The sequence below is a fragment of the Erithacus rubecula genome (genome assembly GCF_903797595.1).
Source record: "Erithacus rubecula genome assembly, chromosome: 8".
NCBI classification, from domain to species: Eukaryota; Metazoa; Chordata; class Aves; order Passeriformes; family Muscicapidae; genus Erithacus; species Erithacus rubecula.
Genome location: NC_136659.1, coordinates 21,359,225 through 21,379,216, shown reverse-complemented (window position 1 = coordinate 21,379,216; position 19,992 = coordinate 21,359,225). Strand labels below are relative to the sequence as shown.

At 37.6% G+C, this 19,992-nt stretch overlaps 1 protein-coding gene across 3 annotated transcripts in view; it reads right to left on the bottom strand.

Moving 5' to 3' along the window:
• Positions 1-19,992, bottom strand: part of RBMS1 (RNA binding motif single stranded interacting protein 1) — a 140,355-nt gene that overhangs the window by 32,226 nt on the left and 88,137 nt on the right. For all 3 annotated transcript variants that reach the window (XM_079311595.1, XM_079311596.1, XM_079311597.1), the window contains exons 3-4: positions 5,935-5,993; positions 3,023-3,114 (exon numbers count right to left, since the gene is read on the bottom strand). In XM_079311595.1, the coding sequence (XP_079167721.1) occupies positions 3,023-3,114; positions 5,935-5,993 (151 nt within the window). The remainder of the gene's footprint in view (positions 1-3,022; positions 3,115-5,934; positions 5,994-19,992) is intronic.

Here is a 19,992-nt window from a genome sequence, read left to right as displayed (position 1 = left end):
TACATGCTCTGAAAAAAATGGACTTCCCACTAGCAATACTCAAGTGGAAGAGAGAAGAGGGCCAATAGCTTGTTAAATGCATTTTAAATTTCCATCCAAAAACTGCTCCCACCCTCTGGCTATTCAATTAGCACCTTATGTGAGCTCCTAGTCACATGTTCTGGACAAAAGTAAACACTAGAAACATTTGCTTCAGCAGTGACCAGAAGACATGGAACCAACACAAAGCACAGCTCTTCCCAGACCAAGGGTTCCCAATTCAGATCTCAGAAAAGCAGAATAGCTGAAGACATGGTATTTCATGAGCAATGGACTGACACAGGGTTCCAACATTGTGGCATTTCCTGAGTGGTGCCCACTTCTTCACCAACAGCAGCCCCTGGAACAGATTTGGCAGAATTTGGCCATATCTTGAGTCCTGGGCCTTCCCACTCTGCTCAGTAGTAGCAAACATAGAAAATGTTTTTTTTCTCAAGTCAGATCAACTTGGAAACAGACTGCCAGGTACAGCATGATTTTACCCCATGGACAGGATGTTGTTGTTGTTGTTATTAGTATTATTATTATTATTATTATTGATAATAATAATGACAACAATATAATGTTGTAAGTCACTATTTAATATTTTGAAAAATAATAAAACTCTAATTTGAAGTTATCATCTCTACAAAACAACAAAAAATTTAATATATAAAAATCTGAACCACTATCACACCAAAGCAGGATTTGCAGATAAACTTGCTGACGTGAGTAGTTTTTAGTTCACTGACCTAGAGCTACAGCAGGACACTGCAAAAAGGACTTTAAGGCAGCCAGAGTCAGAATGTGGCTTCAGCAAGAACATTTTCCTTCCTGTGGGTCAGGAACCACATCTAAGGGGAGGGTGAGGGCACTGAAGAGCTGAGCTGCTCCTGACACCCTGGGCACAGAGTAATTACAACACCTTCCCATGGATAAATCCTGCCCTGGGCATGGATTTCCTCTTTGAAACTGCAGCAGCTGCAGCAGTCAGTAAGGAAATCGATTGCCCAGCCAGCCAGAAAACTCCTCCAATCCTTCTCTGTCACACTCAGGCACTGCAGGATCACCACCCATGGCACATGCAAAACGATAAAATACTAAACACATAATGTCAAAATTTTGTAGTGCCTTGCACGTGAAGGGTGTGATTTGCTAATCTTGCCAAAGCAACTGTGACTGGCCATTCCCAGGCTGGAGCATCTAAGTGGAGATAGGATTTTTCAGACAAAAGGAGAGCAGCATTGCCCAGGGGAAAAAACCAATCCAATGGCTCAAACAGAGCACTCAAACTCACAGTCTCTAGTGACTGCTTGCTGTGATATTGCACATTGGGTGGATTCTGGGGTTGGTCTTTTTAGTAATTCAAACACTCTGTGTTAATTAGCAGAACAAGTTTCACTGGAATGCAAACCTCATAGTCACAGGTTTCCCACAGGTCATCAGGCTTGACACAGGGTCAGAAAAACACTCAAAACTGTAGGAAATTTTGGTGCACATTTTTTCATTGATGCTATCAAAAAGAAATATTACCAATCTTGCAACTGTCAGAGGAAACGAGTCAGAAATATATACTATAAAAAAGATTAAGAAACTATTCATTAGGTTACTATAGCTAATTATTAGAGCTTCTCCATCTACTCAAGGAAACAATTAAATCATACAACAAAGTTCATTAAGAAAATGAATTTACATGACTTCAAAATCTCTTTTTGCCACTCCTACCTAGATATCATATTCATAAGATGGCAGACAGAACTTTGAAAAATCTGGGGTATATTTTAAAGTGATAACCTAAAATCTAAAGATTAAATAAATGGCCTTTATTAAGCATACATAAAACCTTATAAAAGGAAAAAAAAAAAAAAAACAAGTGTTTTCCAGTAAATATGTATGTTTGTGTCATGGCTGTAATGAAACACGCATTAAGTATGAAGCATATGGTTTCCATTTTGTTGCCCTGGAATCCATCCAAAGACATTTATGTTGTTAGCTTAACTGTTCTCTTCAGCTGAGAAGCTGTGGAAAATATCTCATCTGAAAAAAATCTGTACCTAGTGGAAAACTATAAAAGATTTGTTAGATTTTTAGCAGACTACTTTAATAAAAAAGCCTCTGAGATTACTAGATTTTAGTTTTTTTTAAATTAGTATATAATTTTCAAACTAAAAGTAAATTTGCTTTAAGAGGTACCAGAATTATATCAGCAGATTATATTGGTAATATTTTCTTTAGTTAACAAATTTGTAGAGGTGTTTATGGCTCTCTTTTGGAACCAGGACATCTGACCCAACAAGAATGCATGATGGCATCATTACTAAAGTATCATCTCCCTAATTTAATAAAAGAGCACTGAAGATGCTCTGAAGATCACATTTGGCTAATAAACTGGTTCAGAGACAAGGTTCATCAAAAATTAGAGAAAAATAAGATAGCTCTTATTCTGTTATTTTTTAATAATTCTTGGGTTTGCCTTGATCCAAAAGTAAGTCAGCCAAGAGTTGGCTAAGAATTTCAAGACATCTATCATGAATACTGAGATTCAAATTTTACTTATATTAGCAAAAAATATATTAGAAGGGCTGAAACAAAGTTCAAAGGTTAATTTTTGCCATGGCATACTTAAAAATGAATCCTTAAATCACAAGGCTTCTAACCTCAGTAAGAGAATCTACGAAAACTTTCATACCTTTGTGCTGTAAATCAATTCATTAAGCCTGCTGTAGATTTTACAAATTATTGCTAAACTTTTGTTTGATGAAGCCAATGGAAAAGAAAATTGATAAATGGAACGAGATCAGTTTGGAGACTTTACAATATCATGCTTTTTATTTAATTAGTTGAGATTATTTGGGATATGGCAGTCAAAGTGTCTCCATTTTGTTAGCTTAATAATCACATGGCTTGAGGACTGTGAAAACTCCACACTGTCCTTGTGGTGCCACTGTACAGCTTGTTCACCTTCACAACTCATTGCAAGAATTAGCTGGTTATTTTAACTCACCTTTGCCATCTGTGCTTGGACTCCACTGGCCTTTAAAGCAGAAACTGCCTTCTGAGCAGCTGCTGGGCTGTCAAAGTCAACAAAACCATAACCTGAAAGAGAAAAAAATCATTTTGTTAACAAGACAGCAACCAGCTCATAAACAAACAGTCCACAGCCAACAGCCATGCTACTGGCACAGTTATTTAATACCATTTTCTTGTTGGTGAAGAGGGACAAATTGAACCCAAGTTCTTCATGCAGTGTCCCTCCCCCACCAAAAAAAAAACCTAGCAAAGTTCTTGAACCTTGAACTGGTAGAGATCTGCCCTAGTGGAACAAATAGATTTCCATGCCCAATCATTATCAGAATTTTGGCCAAATTGCTAACAAGCAATATAGTGCTTTGCTTTGTATTATCTGGTATGTAACTTCTAGCAGCAGATTATTTCAGAGATCACCAAATAAAGCATCATCTGTTAATTTTTCTGAAGTAAATTCTTACTACAGTTTGAATCAAGGACAAGTAAGTCTGTAAGTCACTTCTCATTTATACAAAATCGGGAGAGGAATTTAGCTCAAAAGACAGATATCTATCCAATTTTTGGTAAATTACTTATCTCACTGTATATACATAAATGACAGTTAAATTTAAAAGTGAGTGAAAACCCAGCTTCAGTGAAAGCAAATGGTTTTTCCTATTACTGAAAGAATGTGAAAAACTGTCCTGAAAGCATTTTCTATGCCATATAATGCAATCTTCAAATATTAAAATAAGTTCAACACCAATTTAAACAAATTCCACATATTTGCAATAACCTCTTTTCTTATACTGAACAAGAACACATAACCAAGGGGTTCCAGGATGTCCAAACAGCAATATACCTTGGCCTTAACAGACACTGATCTTACAGGCTGGGATTTTTAATCCAGCCTGGGAATTGGAGGCTCAAGGCTCACCAAGAGACAGAGTTTGGAAGCTACTTCCACTAGATGTTATTGCAAACCTCATTATGCATTTTTCAATCCTCCTGTTTTCCACTAGTGAACTGCCCAAGTATTAATAAAATCCCTTTCCAGAGTTAAAGTTGGGGTAAAAGAAAACAAACAAAAAAACCAACAATGAAATAACCTCTGGAGGAGTAGAAAATGGAAATATTTCTTCAAAATACATTACTATCCTCTTAAATGTATTTCTACTGAGAAAAGGTTGTCTAATGTTAGTTCTAAATGTAATGTAAGTTTTAAAGCTCTGAACTTGATAAAAACAACTCAAGCAGCCTTGTACATCAGTGCAAGCTTATTTATGCTGCCAAGAAGCTGAAGAAAGCAGCATATTGTTTTGTGTAACACGTGGTGGTGAGGATTGTTAAATCCTGACATGAAACAAAGTGAATTAGTTCATACCAAATTTTGTGCTGCCAAGGCAAGACTAACTTCCCATACCCCAAACAAGCTCTCCACACTCATGGCAGCCTGGGTTATCACCAACACACTGCAGGGTGTAATACAGCCAAAGTTACATACTGACACCAAGCATGGCATCAAAGCTGGCTTTGCCACCTTCCAGATGATACAGAAACTCAGCTGCTCCTTGTTCCAGTTAGTTTCAACCCCATGGTGTGTTTTTTGGCAAAAGCCAGAGATGCTGTCAATCTTTTGGTTAAATTCCAGTTAGATATTTGCATTCTGCCTGCTTATGTTCCTATTGCAATTTCAGCAACACACAGTGAGCTCACCTTGCAGTGTATTTCACATCAGGCTGTTAGCTACTGCTTTTTGTCAATGAGATTTAAATTCAGTATTGAAAAAATCACCTTAAATCTCTTAAGGAATTAGTGTGAGAATTTCTGTATCTCTGAAAGGACTACTCAACACTTAGGTAACTGACAGAATGGACAGACTAAATCAGTCAAGTGCAATCATAGGCATTAACTCATTAAAATAATTGAAAAGGGTATCTCCTCTTTCCTAGTCACAATGACATTTGCATACAAGTTAGGAAAAAATTTCTAGAAATTCCATTTTCTGAACTTTAAGTGCCTCTTTAATTTGCTTTATATGGGGAGTAGAGAAGCTATGTCCCTGCACTGCTTCCAAGTTCTGCATAAAAGCTCTGTCTTAATTAATGATGAACTCTCCTCCCTCTGCCTATCAGCTTTCTGCTAGTTCATGGGCATTATGCTTATTAATACTGCTCAATCAGCTGACTTAATATTTCACCTTGCTTAGAAATTAGCCTCTTAATTGTAAAAAATTCAAGTCTGAAATGTGGTATTTCAGTGTCTGCTACCACACCTTCTCCCACCACAAACATGCTGGGATCCGAATCGCTGCAATTGCAGTGAGTGATGAAAATCCACAAACTGATGTATCCAACTTATCTAGGAGTTCTAATTTTTTTCTTCCAGCTGCAATTACTTCATTGAAAATGAACCCTCTCTTTGCTCCCAACACATTCAATAGAACATAACAAAACACAATTAGAGTACTGGAACATGTAATTAAGTGCTGCTTCAAGCTACACTAATCAATGAAGCTTATTTCCACAATGTATAATTTTTTAAGATGCTTAGTATAGTTGAATGGTCATCTGCAAGCTTCCCTAGTTTCTCCAGGCAAAAGGGGAAAAGCTGCTTTTAGCTCCCTTTTTGTTTTTAAAATAGAGGCGAGCTGCCAGCCAGCACTGTGCGTGTCAGCTCCGCTCCGGCTTGGCTGCGCCTGGACACGGCTGCTGCCAGCTCCTCTGCAGGAAAATGCTCCCAATACACCAACCACCAGCAAGAACAAAACTCATCTAGCAACAAGAATGGGGAAAAAACACCCCACACCAAACCAACAAAGGTAAAAAGTGCTTAAAAGACAACATTAACGTATTTTATGGAATTGGTTGTGACTTTCAGGGGAATGCATATAAAGGAAAATATACATACCTTTGCATTTGTTTGTAGTCTTGTCCAAAATAGCCTTCGTGGATACAATTTTCCCATACCTAAAATGTATAATACATATGTAAGGAAAATGAGAAAATAATATCCTATTATAACAGACATACAAATCACTTTATTTTATGCCCTTATATTGTTATATCTTTGCCTTATATCTGTATCTTTTATCTTTATATCCTTATATTTATAACCTACACTCTATGCAAAATGAAACAATATATAGACTATAATTATGGAATGCAAACACATACATAGATGGAAGTGACAAAAAAAGATCAACAATTTCAAGCATGATCTTGTTCTATTTGCCCTGTATTCTCAGTGGCATCACAGAACCACAGAACAAGCCAGAAAACAGTGCTTGAAAAGAATTCCATACAGTTAAAACCCTGATATATAAAGAACACCATGTTACAGATATAAGCTGGGACTCTCTCAGTATACAGACTAGTTAAAGCAGACCAGTTGCCTTGTCAGTGCTAGGCTTGCTGGCTAGTATGGAAACAAAAAAAATAAAGAGAGTAAAACCCAGCAAAACCCCAAGTGACAAATACAAAAATAGTATTACATCTGATTTAATATTATTCTGTTCTGGAATGTGACAAGTGCAAAACTTATGAAAGCTGATCAACAAAGTTGTCAAAAAAATTCTGTGCGTTTCTGTAAATATAAGCAATTTTAACTAAAAAAAACCACCCTTCTGAATTTTCTTTTTTTTATTGCCAGTTTCTCAGCACCTGGTAAGCCCAACCTGCTATGCAGCTCAAAGGTGAGCACACAGATCTCAGCAACTAAGCTTGGGAAACAGGTGGAGAGCAATCTCAGCTACAAGAACAATGGCTGTTTCTGCAGCACTCTGCAAAGTTTATCAGATTTAGGTATTTTGATCATTTTTAGAGGAGAATTTGTTCCTGCTTGTAATTTCCCTTGGAATAAAAACCCCACCTTCAATTTAAAAGCAGCCATTCTCTTGGCTTGCATGAACAGTGGGACTGGAAATGGAGCACAGGTTTCCCAAGCTCCTTCCCACATCCTTCTCAACTACATTATCAACTACACTTGTTAGGGTACTCTTGAGCACAGAAAAAAGAAATGATGCAAAAGGAGTTTGCTTTCATTTGAGAATGCAAGGTAACTTATTACACTAACAGGTAATATTTGTGCTATTATGCACTGTGTGCTAAGAGGCTCTTTATCTTGTACAAGAGCCCAAAAAGAACTGAGAATTATGAGAAATGTTATCAGTATATGAAAGGGGAATTTGGGGAAAAATGAACTTTCACCATCTTACCTGCATAACAGAACAACAACAGAGTGAGTATAATTTCAAAAAGACAACTAACTCCATTTCTGCAGCAGCTGTATTAATCTTAAATTTTTTTCAAATTATATTAGAAGCCTAATAAAATAAGAGGATTCAATTAAATGTTCATTTGCAAAGAGACAGTTATTCAAAGGCTAAGCCCATTTACAAAGTACTTTCCCCACAAAGAGCATTTAAATACGTCTTTCAGTGCATTTATCACTCTTTGTGACCAGTTTCAAGACCCAGCTGTTTATGCAATAGTTATTGGATGGCTTCAAACAGTTGCAAGGGAGTAAACCCAAGACATAAGCCACGAAGTGGTGGCTTCCTTCTTTCCTCTGAAATTGTGAGTAACTACACTGATATAAAATAGAACTATCTGTCTATAGCCTAAAAAATACAAGCATCAATTAAAATCAGTGCATACCTAAATTTACCATTTTTAGAAGCTGCAATCAAGCAATAGAAATTGTGCATAATAGTTGGAGCAGTTACTTCCTTATTCATACCACTTATTTTCCAAATGTCATTCCATTCAGAAAGCTTTATAGTGCCTAAGTCGAAACTTCTCACGTTTTCTGCTGAATTTTTCTGAGTGCAGAGTAAACGCACGTGCTGTAAAGGAGAGAGGCAAACTGCTCAGGGCACTTGCACCCAGCATGACATTTGACAGCCAGCATTCTCCATATCCTATCAGCCTCCCCAAAGCTTCTTAAAGTGAAGAGCTACACAGCCTTTTGTGGGAAAAAAAAATCCCTGAAGGATGATCTTGTCTCCGCTACTGTGTCAGCTCTTGAAAGCACAGCAAGTGGTGCTGGTGAAGAACCAGAGCACTGGGTATTTACATAAACACAGTGACCTGACCAGCTGGGCTGGGGCTGCCTTGGGCTGCTCCAGCCCACAGTGCTGATGCTCACCAGCCCATAACACATCTCTGCACATCTGCTCTCCACAGAAACTTCACGGGCCACCTTCCACTGTGCAAAGATGGCTTAGTGATTTATTGCACTGTCCTAGAGAGAGTGGCTCCTGCAAAGAACCAGCTACCATGGAAGGCTGCCAAGACATTTCAGCAGTGTGAGTCTAGGAACAAACTGGGAACCAATAGAACAATAGCAGCTATCACCAGGATTTCTCCTACGATTTTCCCTCCCATGTGTGAGCTGTTCTCCACTCATGCCATGAGGCACAGAAAAGCAGTTTACCCTCCCTGAGCCTGGCCAGCAGGATGCACACCCTCCTTGGTCCCAGCATGGGAACCCAGGGAAATACCCTGGGTATTGGGAACCCAGGATACCAAGGGAATTATTTCTTGCAGGTTCTCCCAAGCTTCCTTCAAAGTATTCCCAAGGTACTTCCTTCAAATTATGACCATTCCCCTTGAATTCTACAGTCCTTATACTATGCTTTTAACACAAGCTCCTGTTTGCAACTGCTCATTTTTTGGGTGCAACTGCAATCAAGATCCTGCAGAAATCAATGAGCTATAAAACACACCAGTCATGATACAAACTAGTATGTATTGTCTGCTTACAAAAAGGATTATAATAAGCAAGAGAAAATTTGTATTACAAAGATGTCTATGATGTTAGGTCTTGCCTGAAGATCCTAACTCCTTTCAAAGCTTATATACATCTGGTTGTACAAGGCACTTGCTGAGGGTTCTCCTCTGCTCCACAGCCTTACTGCATGGTGAGATTTTGCAGCTGCAGCAGATCACTGTTCCCATGGCTGGCAGAATCACTTCTACAGCGACTGGTGATTGCTCATTCCCTCTCAGTTGAAACAGTTTTTTAAAACATGCTTTCTTTTAAATTAAGTACCAGTCTTAAGAAATAACTGCTGATCTGGCTGGTGACAAGCAGCCAGGTATTTCTTATTAAGTGGGTTATTTTTCTCCCCAAAATAACATCAAACTCATGTTCAGCAGCAATAGAGAGTAGTTTGTTTTTTTTAGTTTTGAGTGCTATTAATATATTCTTCAGTCTGAACTACATTTGGAGATGGAAAGATGTTTTCAGTTTTGCATCTCTTTTCTAGACAGCACTTGTACCAATATCAACTCACATATTGAGAAAGAGAGGGTTTGGGTAAGAGGCAGGTAAATAATTGCCAGGGTGCAGAGGGTATGGGATTAACAGGGGTGTGCTTGGTAACTGCCTGTGACCCAGTGTACAAGATATAGTTGTGGTACAAAACACCAATGCAAACCTCTGTCTGGACAGAAGATAGACAAGAAACATGTTCAAAGCCAAGCTAGGAAGAAATGCAGTACAGCTGCTTAACAGGACAATGTTTACTACTGCTCATTACATACTCAGAGCACAGAAATGAAAAAATAACCCTCACCTGCTCATACTGCCCCAAAATCTGCTGCCAGACAATAAGAATGTCAAACACTGCACTATATCTTTGTCTTAGATGCTTTTGAAGTAGAAGACTTGAAGTGAAGCACCACCATGTAATTTTTTTAAATCATATTGTTCAGCAACATGATCAAAACCAGTGCAAACAATCATCCTTTTCAGATTCACTGCAAATAGCTTGGGATACATTTGACATTTAAAACATCTCTGAAGCCTAGTTTTGGCAATCTCCACAATGTTGAAAGAAAAGGGTCCTTAGAAAACCAAGTACATGAACAACCTGAGGCACTATTTATTTTTTTCCCTTTGTACATCTGGCAGTATGATGAACATACATGGAAATGTGAAAAGACTCCATTAGGAGCATGACAAAAAATGGGGAATGAAGGAGCTTGAAGTCCCTGCCCCAAGTGCTGTTCTGAGTGTTGAAAGAACTTATCTGTGTGTGCATTAGGGGAGAGGTACAGTAAGAACAGGCAGCAAGAGGTTTGATAAGGTTTGTCTGGAATAAATTGTTCAAATCTTTGTCTACAACATAATATAATATACCTCATACCACCAGCTCACACTATTTCCCCTTGCAGTACTTTCAGCCTGCCTTCCAGCTTTTGTTGTGAAAGATTTCTCTACCACAAGATGTTGACTTGGACAAAACTATGCCAGAACGATCTCTGCTACCTTGGAAAGTCCTTGCCTTTAAATGCAGGAGGTCATCCCTCCCAAATTTTGTGTTGAAGATGAACAGTGATCTCCCTTTGCCTAAATTCAGTCCAGCTGTAAAAATAACATTCTTAGAGATCCTGCTGTTACAGTTTGCATTACTGTAGTGCTGTCAGAACTCCTCTGATATACAGAAACAATGCTGCATATCTTCTGTATTTGTTCTAGATTAATTTTTACATCTTAGTATCTTATCACTGCCCTTCATGGAATGCTCTTATTTTTAAGATCCAGAATGATGTGGTAAAACCAGACATGGATTTCATAACTTGTAAGTGGCCCCAAGTAAATGAATTAACTTTAAGGTGGAATGGTGACTGGAAAGAGAACCTGGCTGAAGACAAAATATTCTGATAGGGAGCCAATATTCTCACCAGGTTACTCAAAGAGTGGAAAGAGCACAACAGACAGATGTGCCTTGTCACAGGAATGTCACATAGGAGAGCAGACCAATTAATCATAAAATATAATGCAACTGCTGAACAGATCCTCATCAAAATTAATTGTAATTTTGACTAGGGTAAGTAACTAGACGAAAATCCACAAAGCAAATACTTCCAAAGTAATTCCTGTATGTTAATTGTAACACTAAAAAGAAAAATCAGGTGGGCCTGCTCAGTCTGTAAATCAGCTTTAAAAATAAGGGACAACAACAAAAACAAAACAAAAAAATATTCCTTATTCAAGATGACCTTATTCACCACACAGCATGGTCAGTGGGTACCTTGCATGTACTCTAAATGAAGCAAATTATTGCCTGAAAGGAAATCATGCTGTCTTTCAGTATGGCTTCAAATCAGTGAACACAATAAAGATGGACTTCTGCAAATCAGTGATGTGCAAATTCTAAGATCCTCACCTCCTCAAACTTAAAGTATTCCATTTTGAACATTGTGACTCAAAAGATTTATATAACATATAACTGATGGTTTTACTAGCCAGGCCCACACCACCATCTATCCTGTTTGTAGAGTGGGTGGAAGCCACTCCATTCACCTCAGTTGAGACCTGGTGAGGCAAAACCCTAACAGCCCACAGGAAGGCCTGATCTCTGCTGGAGTTCCCAGCTTCTCTATAACACCTGGTGCAGAAGGAGCAAAGAAAATTCCCTGGGTTTGAGAAAAAAGAGCCAAGGGAATTGTCAGCAAGAGCTGACTTGGTGCAGCTCACTCCTGTTCCTCACTGATCCTCCTGTGTTCAGGGCATTCCTAAGGCAGCAGCACAGCCAAGGGAACATGATCAGCCCCATCAATCTTTCCTCCTGGATCCAAAACCCAAGCATAAAAAGTTTTATCTGGCTCCCATACCTCTGCCTCTGCTGCATTTTGGGAAAGTGGTGTACTGAACAAGGTTCAATAGAACTCTTGGTCCATTTTAAGCTTAGGCAAATACAGGAATTTTTGGTTTATATATCAAACTGTCAATTTTCCAGTAAAGGGAATTTTGGAAAATAATTGCCAATACAATTCTACTTGTCCTTCTGATAGACTACTCTGATCCCGCTCTCTAGTTATGGGTAAATGTTTCTCACAAAAACTTGATGAAGAAATTTATTCAATCCAGCAGAATACTGAATTTAGAGAACAGAATCAAACCATATGGTTTCCATTTTTAAATTCTTCTTCACCACATCTATGCCCTCGTTCAGAAGGAAACATTGCTGAGAACATTTTGTCCATATTTTGTTTTCTGTTGTTGGAAGACACACTGTTCTTGGAGAAACTCCTTGAATATGCAGTTGCTGCAAGGCCATCGTGCACCTAAAAGTTTTCTACCAGAACACAGAAAGTATCTACCACCAAAAACTGGACCAATCATTTTAAGTGCGTGTTTAAACATTACATAAAAAGTTGCAGTTATACTTTCATATTTTATTTTCCAAGTCAATGGTTATGGATATTCTAGCTTAGTATGAATTCTGTCTGAAATTGTTACAGATTTGGCTAATTTATCGGATTCAGTAAAGTTTCTTTTCCTAGTGCCAGATATTCAAGCACTGGGTTAACCAATGCCACCAGATGTGCCCTGTTTCAGGCATTAGACAATATTTCTCACTATGTGCAAAACAGAACTTACTTGAGTACCTAAATTAAAGTGTTATTTTGATGACATGGTGTTAAATGATCATGTGGTTTTGACATACAGCTAGTTCATTCCTTTCTTACTAATTGTCCCTTTTACTCTCTGCAAATTTAGAAGAAAGACGGTATTTTCGAAATACTCAAGTGTCCAAGTAGTTCTCATTCTCATTTATTATTATTTTATCTAGGAGATAAATAATACCTCCAAGTACATTATAATTTATTATTATAAAAGCCAACTACTGTTTTGTCTTTACAAAATTACAAAAATTACATTTTGTCTATTAATGTAAGGACTACTTTTGAGATCTGTGTACTAAAAAAAAAAAAAGAAAAAGAGAACCTTGCCTTTGCTGACAAATCAATATTCTTATATACTGCTGTAAACTCTTCATTAAGACCAGTAAAGCTTTCTTCACGATATCTCTATGTTTAACTCCTCTTTTAAATTTAAAATTTTTGTTTTCAATAAGAATCAATATATGTCATCATCATTATGAGTGCAATTACCAATATCTCCATAGTGCAAGCTACTATTATTTTGGTACAAATATTTTTTTCTTCAGTCTCAGTAGACTACAATTCCAGATCTCCCTGAGAAGTAATCAAAAGCAGCAAAACCAGATGCAAGCCCAGATATTCTCTCATCTCTGATAGCTGTCTGTCCTCACAGGAGCAGAATGCTTTGCACAACAGACTTACACAATTTAGTAAAGTATGAACAAATGCCTTCTAAGTGTTTTGGACAATATTAATTTCAACAGATAAAAAGTAGTATTTTATGAACAGGTATTTGATTTGTAGTGTACAGGCTCTACACAAATGTAAATGCTCCTTAGAACTAAAAATAATCAGGAATTTAAAATCCTAATGGACAGTGGAGTGACACACAAAAGATTTTAGAAATTATTATTTTTCAGCTACCCAATTTGTTTTTCCCAAGAGTAGTTATTTCCTGGTTCAGACAAAGATAAGCTGTGGGGACAGGGAAGATGTTTTTAGAATCAGGAAATGTTTGTTTCCTTCTGCTCTTGCTTTGTAGAGATGTGAATAACCTCTATCCATTCCTTGGAAGCTGACTGAGATTCAAGGGGAAAGAGTCCCGTTAGAATCCTACAGCTATTCTTATTACATTTTCCAAAAGCTTTTCAATAAATATGATCCTTGTTGCACAACAAATTGATTATCTTAAAAGCAAGACCCACTGCTTGCTAAGCTATACATAATTTTATTTAGTACAGCTGAGGAAGACTTTGGGTTTTAATGTTTCTGGGCATTTTAAACATTTCACAAATATTACAGCTGGCACTAAAGCAGCTTTCCCAATGTAGCTTCCAAGTGTCTTAATGAACAGACTTTCAACAGCTGCCTGCAGAGGAGTTTTCTCTGTCAATCTTAAATCAACAAAAATTTTAAGGGCATGTTTATTTAGTTTTACTTTATAAGGTTAGAAATGTTTCAATACGTCAAAAAGCAGTAATTCTTCAGTATTATGATGACACAGTCATGGGAGGGGAAAAAAAATAAAAATAATCTGTTAAGTATGCACACACACACACACACACTCACTCCCAGAAAAAGCTTTTGGAGTTGGAGGGGAAGGCTCTCATATTATGCCCTGTCAGGCATCAAGAAGAATTCTGCTGATGCTACTTTGAGAAAAAACACAACAGCTGTACAACCAATTTAAAAAGAGATTTAAAAATGTAAGTATAAAAATCTTTACATTAGGGTTTTTGGGGACTTTTTTTAATTCAAAAGAAAGGAAAAGGCAAATTCTGAAGGATAAACCTTTAACTTCTGTTCTAGGCTCTGACAAGTTTATCAGTATCTGCAGCCTCAGCAGCTCCATTGAGGATGTGAGTTCAGATACTTGGCAGAGCTATGATTAATAATCACCCTCTCTTCAGGGAGAGATTTTTGTCAAAGCCCTCAATCTTGGCCTATCCTTGCTCAGCTGCAACATGATTTTTACTACTAAACATATGGCACCTAATTTCCATTTAATCTTCCATTGGCTAACAAGAGAATGCTGCTCAATATTATGGTAGGGAGAGACAACAGCTCCAGACACAGAAAAGGAGAGGGCAATAGCAGCTAAAGTGGCAGAATTGACCTCTTGCTCTGCACTGGAGATCAGCTTTCATATTTCATAGACCCCTAAAGATTCTCATCAACCTAATGACTCATGTGAAAGCCAGAATATGAACATGCTGGTCCTAAATTTGTTGATTGCATAGCTGTTTTAACTGTAGACACAAGATGTCACATGCTGTGAAGAAAAATGGAATTTCAAGCAACAAATTGTGAAAAATGATCCTGCTCTGTGCTTCTTGCTGCCTCTGCCCCTGCAGTAACCCAACCTGACTTCTGACAAGCTGAGGTGATTTCACATAATCTCTGAACCATCTGCTAGGCTATCTGTCAGTTCAGTAGCCTTGTTACTTTACAGTTTATAGGTTAAGCAGGATAAATAACCCATCAGAAACACAAACAGATTTGCCTCTTCGACATACTCTGAAGTGCAAGTATTGTCTAAGTAATCATAGCCTGCTTACTCCTAACTGGAAGAAAAAGAAAATAAAAATCAAAGTAATGTATTAAAACAAATGTCCATTCTTTCAGAAAAGGAAATTGTTTATCATAATCTTCACGGTTTATGAAATCAATAGTACAGCAAAACTAAAGTGATTTTTCCTAGCTAATTTTTGCCTACACTTTAAGGAGATTTTTCTCTCTACCCATTTAAAAACACACATAGGAAGTATTTTTAAATGTGTAAACTATGTAGAGTTATGGTTTTCAAACATCTGTTTGCAGGGACACAATTGCTGGTTGACATTAAAAGTGCTGTTTCCTGCCAAAGATCTATTGAGTTTGTTAACCAAAGAGTGAAAGACCGCTCTGGTTTTCCTTATAAATTATGTGTCATTGTTCCTTTGAGAAAAATATTTAAATATGAAGTGATGTGTGCAAATCAGATAGAATAGTTTAGAAATTAATTTGCTACTATTCTGCTTCTAATATAGAACATATGCAATATGTGAAGTGCTAATATAGAATGTTGTATGTGAAGTGCTCCTCCACTGAAAGCATTACAGAAAGTTTTACCATGAAACATGGAACTGAGGATCCTTTGTATGAAAATAGTATGCAGTTATTCAGATAGTCACAAACAATAAATCTTGGAATTATACATTATCATAAATCAATTAACATGCATTAAGATGATCCAAACAAGAAGCTGCCAGTAAGAGCGACAACATCACAAAAATCAAGGAGTCTGCCTCACAAAGCAGGCTGCACTCTCTAATCTCTACTGTCCAGCACCCAGTTCAGCAGCTCTGGAGAACCCTGACTTAACAAAAAGGAAAAAAAAAAAAAATGAAGAAAAGAAGAAGAAAAAAAGATAATTAAATTAAAAGATACTTGTAATTCTTGGCTAACTCGCTTTTTAATACTAGCATCACCCTTACTTAAGAAAACACAGGATAATCTACATTTTCTGCAGCAATTTGCATGCACATCTACTGACAAGGTTATTCAACTACATGGGAAGAGTTTCCTACTGTTACAAGATGGAAGAACAAAACCATATTATATTAAGAAAGCAAATGGTCTCACCCTGTTGTTTTTTAACTCCAGTGCTACAGAATGGACACAAATTATGTACTGAAAAAAATCTTCATTTTGCACACAACTGAAAGCTTGAAACAACACTATTTCCAAATAAATTATCATAGTTTCTATGGCTCCCAGAAAGAATATAAAAGGTATGATAGCATAAGAGTTTCACATAACCACAAAAGATACAGCTCTTTTTTTTTTTTTTTTTTTTTTTTTTAAGTAATAATTCATTTGCAAGCATAACAAGAAAGTACCAAAAAGGTCCAAATTACAAATAGGAAATGTTGTTTCTACAGTCCAGTGATTTCTTTTCTCCTTTTCTTTATACTGAGAAATGATCACTACTCAGGACAACGATTTGGGAGGATGAGAAATTAACCCAGATGAATGCTAATATGTATTTATAAGCCGAGCTCATGGCAGGTCTGCAGACGTGCACGTATTGATTTACCACTGCTTGCTGTTTTAATCTGAAAGTACAGCAGTATTTCCACACTCAACCATAAATCTTGGCAAACTTCAGCCTCACTGATTTTGCAGAGCCTACACTAACAGCTTGAGAGAATAAAACTATGAAGACATAACAGAGCAGTTCTTGCTATTCATAACTCGTTCCTCTTGCCTCTGTTAAACAGTAGAGACCAGCCTGGGAGCATAAATGAGTCTCTCTACCTGAAGACCTTTTATTTTTCAATTCTCCCTCCTCCATCCAAGGAAGCCAAATTCAGTCATTGTCAGCACATGATGCATTGTCCATTATTTTGGCTACTCCAAAGCATATTTCTTCTTCTTGTGGGAGGAATTAAGAAAAAGGCAAAGAGAAAATAAAATCATTTATCTGCACTTCCCATACTTTTTCTCTTGTTTAGTCAGAACAGTATAAATCAAAATTGTTTTATCATCTGGCTTCAGGCTTAGCTAGTGTGAGATTACCTCCTCTCTGCACAGATAGGCAGACACCTATTAATACCACAAGCCTACATACTTGCAGAAGATTGCTCTTTAATTTATTCTTGCATATCAATTTCACTTCTGGTGAAGGTTGCTAACCAAGTCTTATACACTCAGTTTAAACAGATTATGCCTCAAGGAAGCCATCAGTCTAGAAAACCATGAGATTATGACTGCCATAAAAGGGCACTTTCAACCATGTCCCATTTCCCAAGCCCTGATCCATCTGCCAACTCTGAACTACAAAAAGCTGTTTCACATATTGTGAAAAATACATATATAAAAAATATATACATCCATATGTACATGCATACATAATGCTTTTTCTTGCTCTGCAAATGTTTTGTTGTTGGTATAATGCTTAGCATTGATAACTTTTTCAAAATACATCAATGTATTTTGTAAGTTTTCTTTCTGGTTTTGTAACATTAAGACAACTCAAAAGGCAACAGGATTTCCAAGACTTGGCCTGCTGGATTAAAGCAGACTTTGCATAAAGATAACTGTTTGTCCTCACCTCTATCTTGCACTAATTTAACACCCCATCTCAGAAATTGCTGACTGCCTCTCTTCTGTCCGGAAGGCAGGAGAGGAAAAATCCCAATACACTCAAATAACTCACAGTCTCTCTGAAAAGCTTTCTTCAGTGGTTCTTTTACTAAATACTCATAGTAACATCCTGCTTTCAATAGCTATTCTATACTGGAATTAACACCTTGTAATGAAGACACTACAATAAATAAGGTATGAACTTCTTTAATTTCTGGTAACTTAATGTCAATCTTATTAAAACAGACCTAAATTGACAAATTACTCAAAGTCACTGCTAAGCCTTCCAGATGCCTTGTCCCCTTAATAGCACAGCATGTAGACTTTAATCTCTATTTGAATCTGCTTCTGTAGTCTCAAGTCCCAGCTGTGCTGAATAGCAAATATCTCCATTTCAATAGGGAAGATGGTTGTACTAAAGTAGTTCTCTCCAGGGGTCAATATACTTCAGACGGGCATTTAAGTGGCTGTATGTTATTGAGCAGAAACATCAGCTCACATATTATTGATTGTAACTGCACAGCTCTGCTGAAAAGATGCATGCAGAAGTATTAAGTGCTGAGACAGAGATAGAGGAGTGTTATGCATTAAAAAAATACTATCCATCTGTTGCCAAATTTTAGATAGATGAGCAATCACAAGCTGTAACACAAAATCTAAAACGCAACCTCTGTGGCTGATGCCACAGGGTCATATTCAGTGACACTCCCTCAGCTTCACACTGCTTAGATGGCCTTTTGAATATTGACTGAAGCAAGCAGGAGGCAGAGTTTGATTTCTGCAGTTTTGCAGAGTATGTAATAGATACTTACATGGAAATCTGCTTTGGGTAGCTTAAATACACCCTTTTCTTTAAAAAGCCATTAACCTGTTGTGATCCCATCACTGCAGTGGCCCAGGACAACTGAAGCCCTCTGGAACCACTGCACTGTCAGGGCACTGAGCCCTGAGCTGCAGTCACACACCCAGGGCACCACCAGACTGCCCTGCAGAACACACAGAGCTGCCTGAAACTCATGGGATCCCCAGCCCCTCATCTCCAGTGACTTTTGCATAATGACTGTGTCAAATACCATCATGGAAGGGTGAGTCCAGTGTCCAGGACTGCACTTTTGGCAGTGTGCCCAAGGAAGCACTTGGATCACTGGGCTTCACAGTGAAGTACACAGATGATAGAGGTTAATCCTGGTCTAGCAGGCAAAACTCAGCCCAAAAGCATTTGTGCAAAGAAGGGAGTCAGCTGAGCTCAGAGAAACTTAGGACCCTCCAGTTGCCTGTGTCAACTGCAAACCTGGATGGAAACTACATTAAGCAGAATAACACATAGTCAAAGTTTCTTAAAAGGAGCATCTGTGAGAGCTTCACAAATCCAGAACGCCAGCAGATACAGAAAGGATCAGTCAAAAAACACATTTTTACACAGAGTCAAGGAAAATCAAACACTGCATGACTGCAAAGCTGACAGGCCAGCCCAAAGTCTGGAAAGTCAATCCTGTATCACCACCTTTCTTGCACAGACTCAACATCATACACCAGGAAGGAAGCTTGATCATGATAGTATGACATGATCACAGTGTTTGTGTGCTTTACAGATATTTTTCTTTCAGAGAGCCTGTGATGACTATTTCTTTGCCTGCAAGAGGGCAGCAGAACAAGCTTTTATCTTAGAAGTGATAAAGTACTACAGGAAAGAAGCCATAACTTCTGAGGATGAATCTCCATGCCTACAGTTCATGTTTTAAAATAGTTAGTTTTCTAATTTTTCCAATCAATCTAATTTTAAAAGATGATTAAAATAATTCAAATAGAAACCTTAAAATATTTTATATGAAAACCACTCAGAGGTAGGGAAAGTAATTGATACAATTATCACAGAGGAAAGGACTGAGAAGGGGAAGAGGCAATGGCTACACCCAGTGTCAGAGAGCCACCCCCTAGTAAAGAGTTAAATAGTATCTAGGTCACTCTAAAGTCTTTCCTGCACGCCCTCAGCTCTCTGCATATCGGAAATGCTGTGTGGGAAGGCCAGGGAACTTAACTCACAGACCAAGTATGACTCAGGCTGCAGTAATTTCATGATACTTTTATTCCCTTAAATTGTCTTTGGGATTAAAAGAATCCACACCCTTAACATGAAACCGAATCACAATGCAAGGAAGAAACCACAAATTAACAGATTTTTGTGTTAACAAAAGGCATCTAGAAACAAATTAATTATTAATGGCAAGGATCAAAACCTCTCCTATAACATACTACATGGTCAGAAGAGCAGAAGGTGAAGAATTTGAACCCCAGTCAGATGTTCTTCTGAAAGCTTAGTGAGGATGATCTCAGCAACAAGAATGTCAGAGAACTGCTGGCCAAAAAAATAAAGGAGAACTCTCATAGCCAAATGTTGATCTCTACCACTAGGGGAAAACAACTTGAGAGAAACAGCCTCACA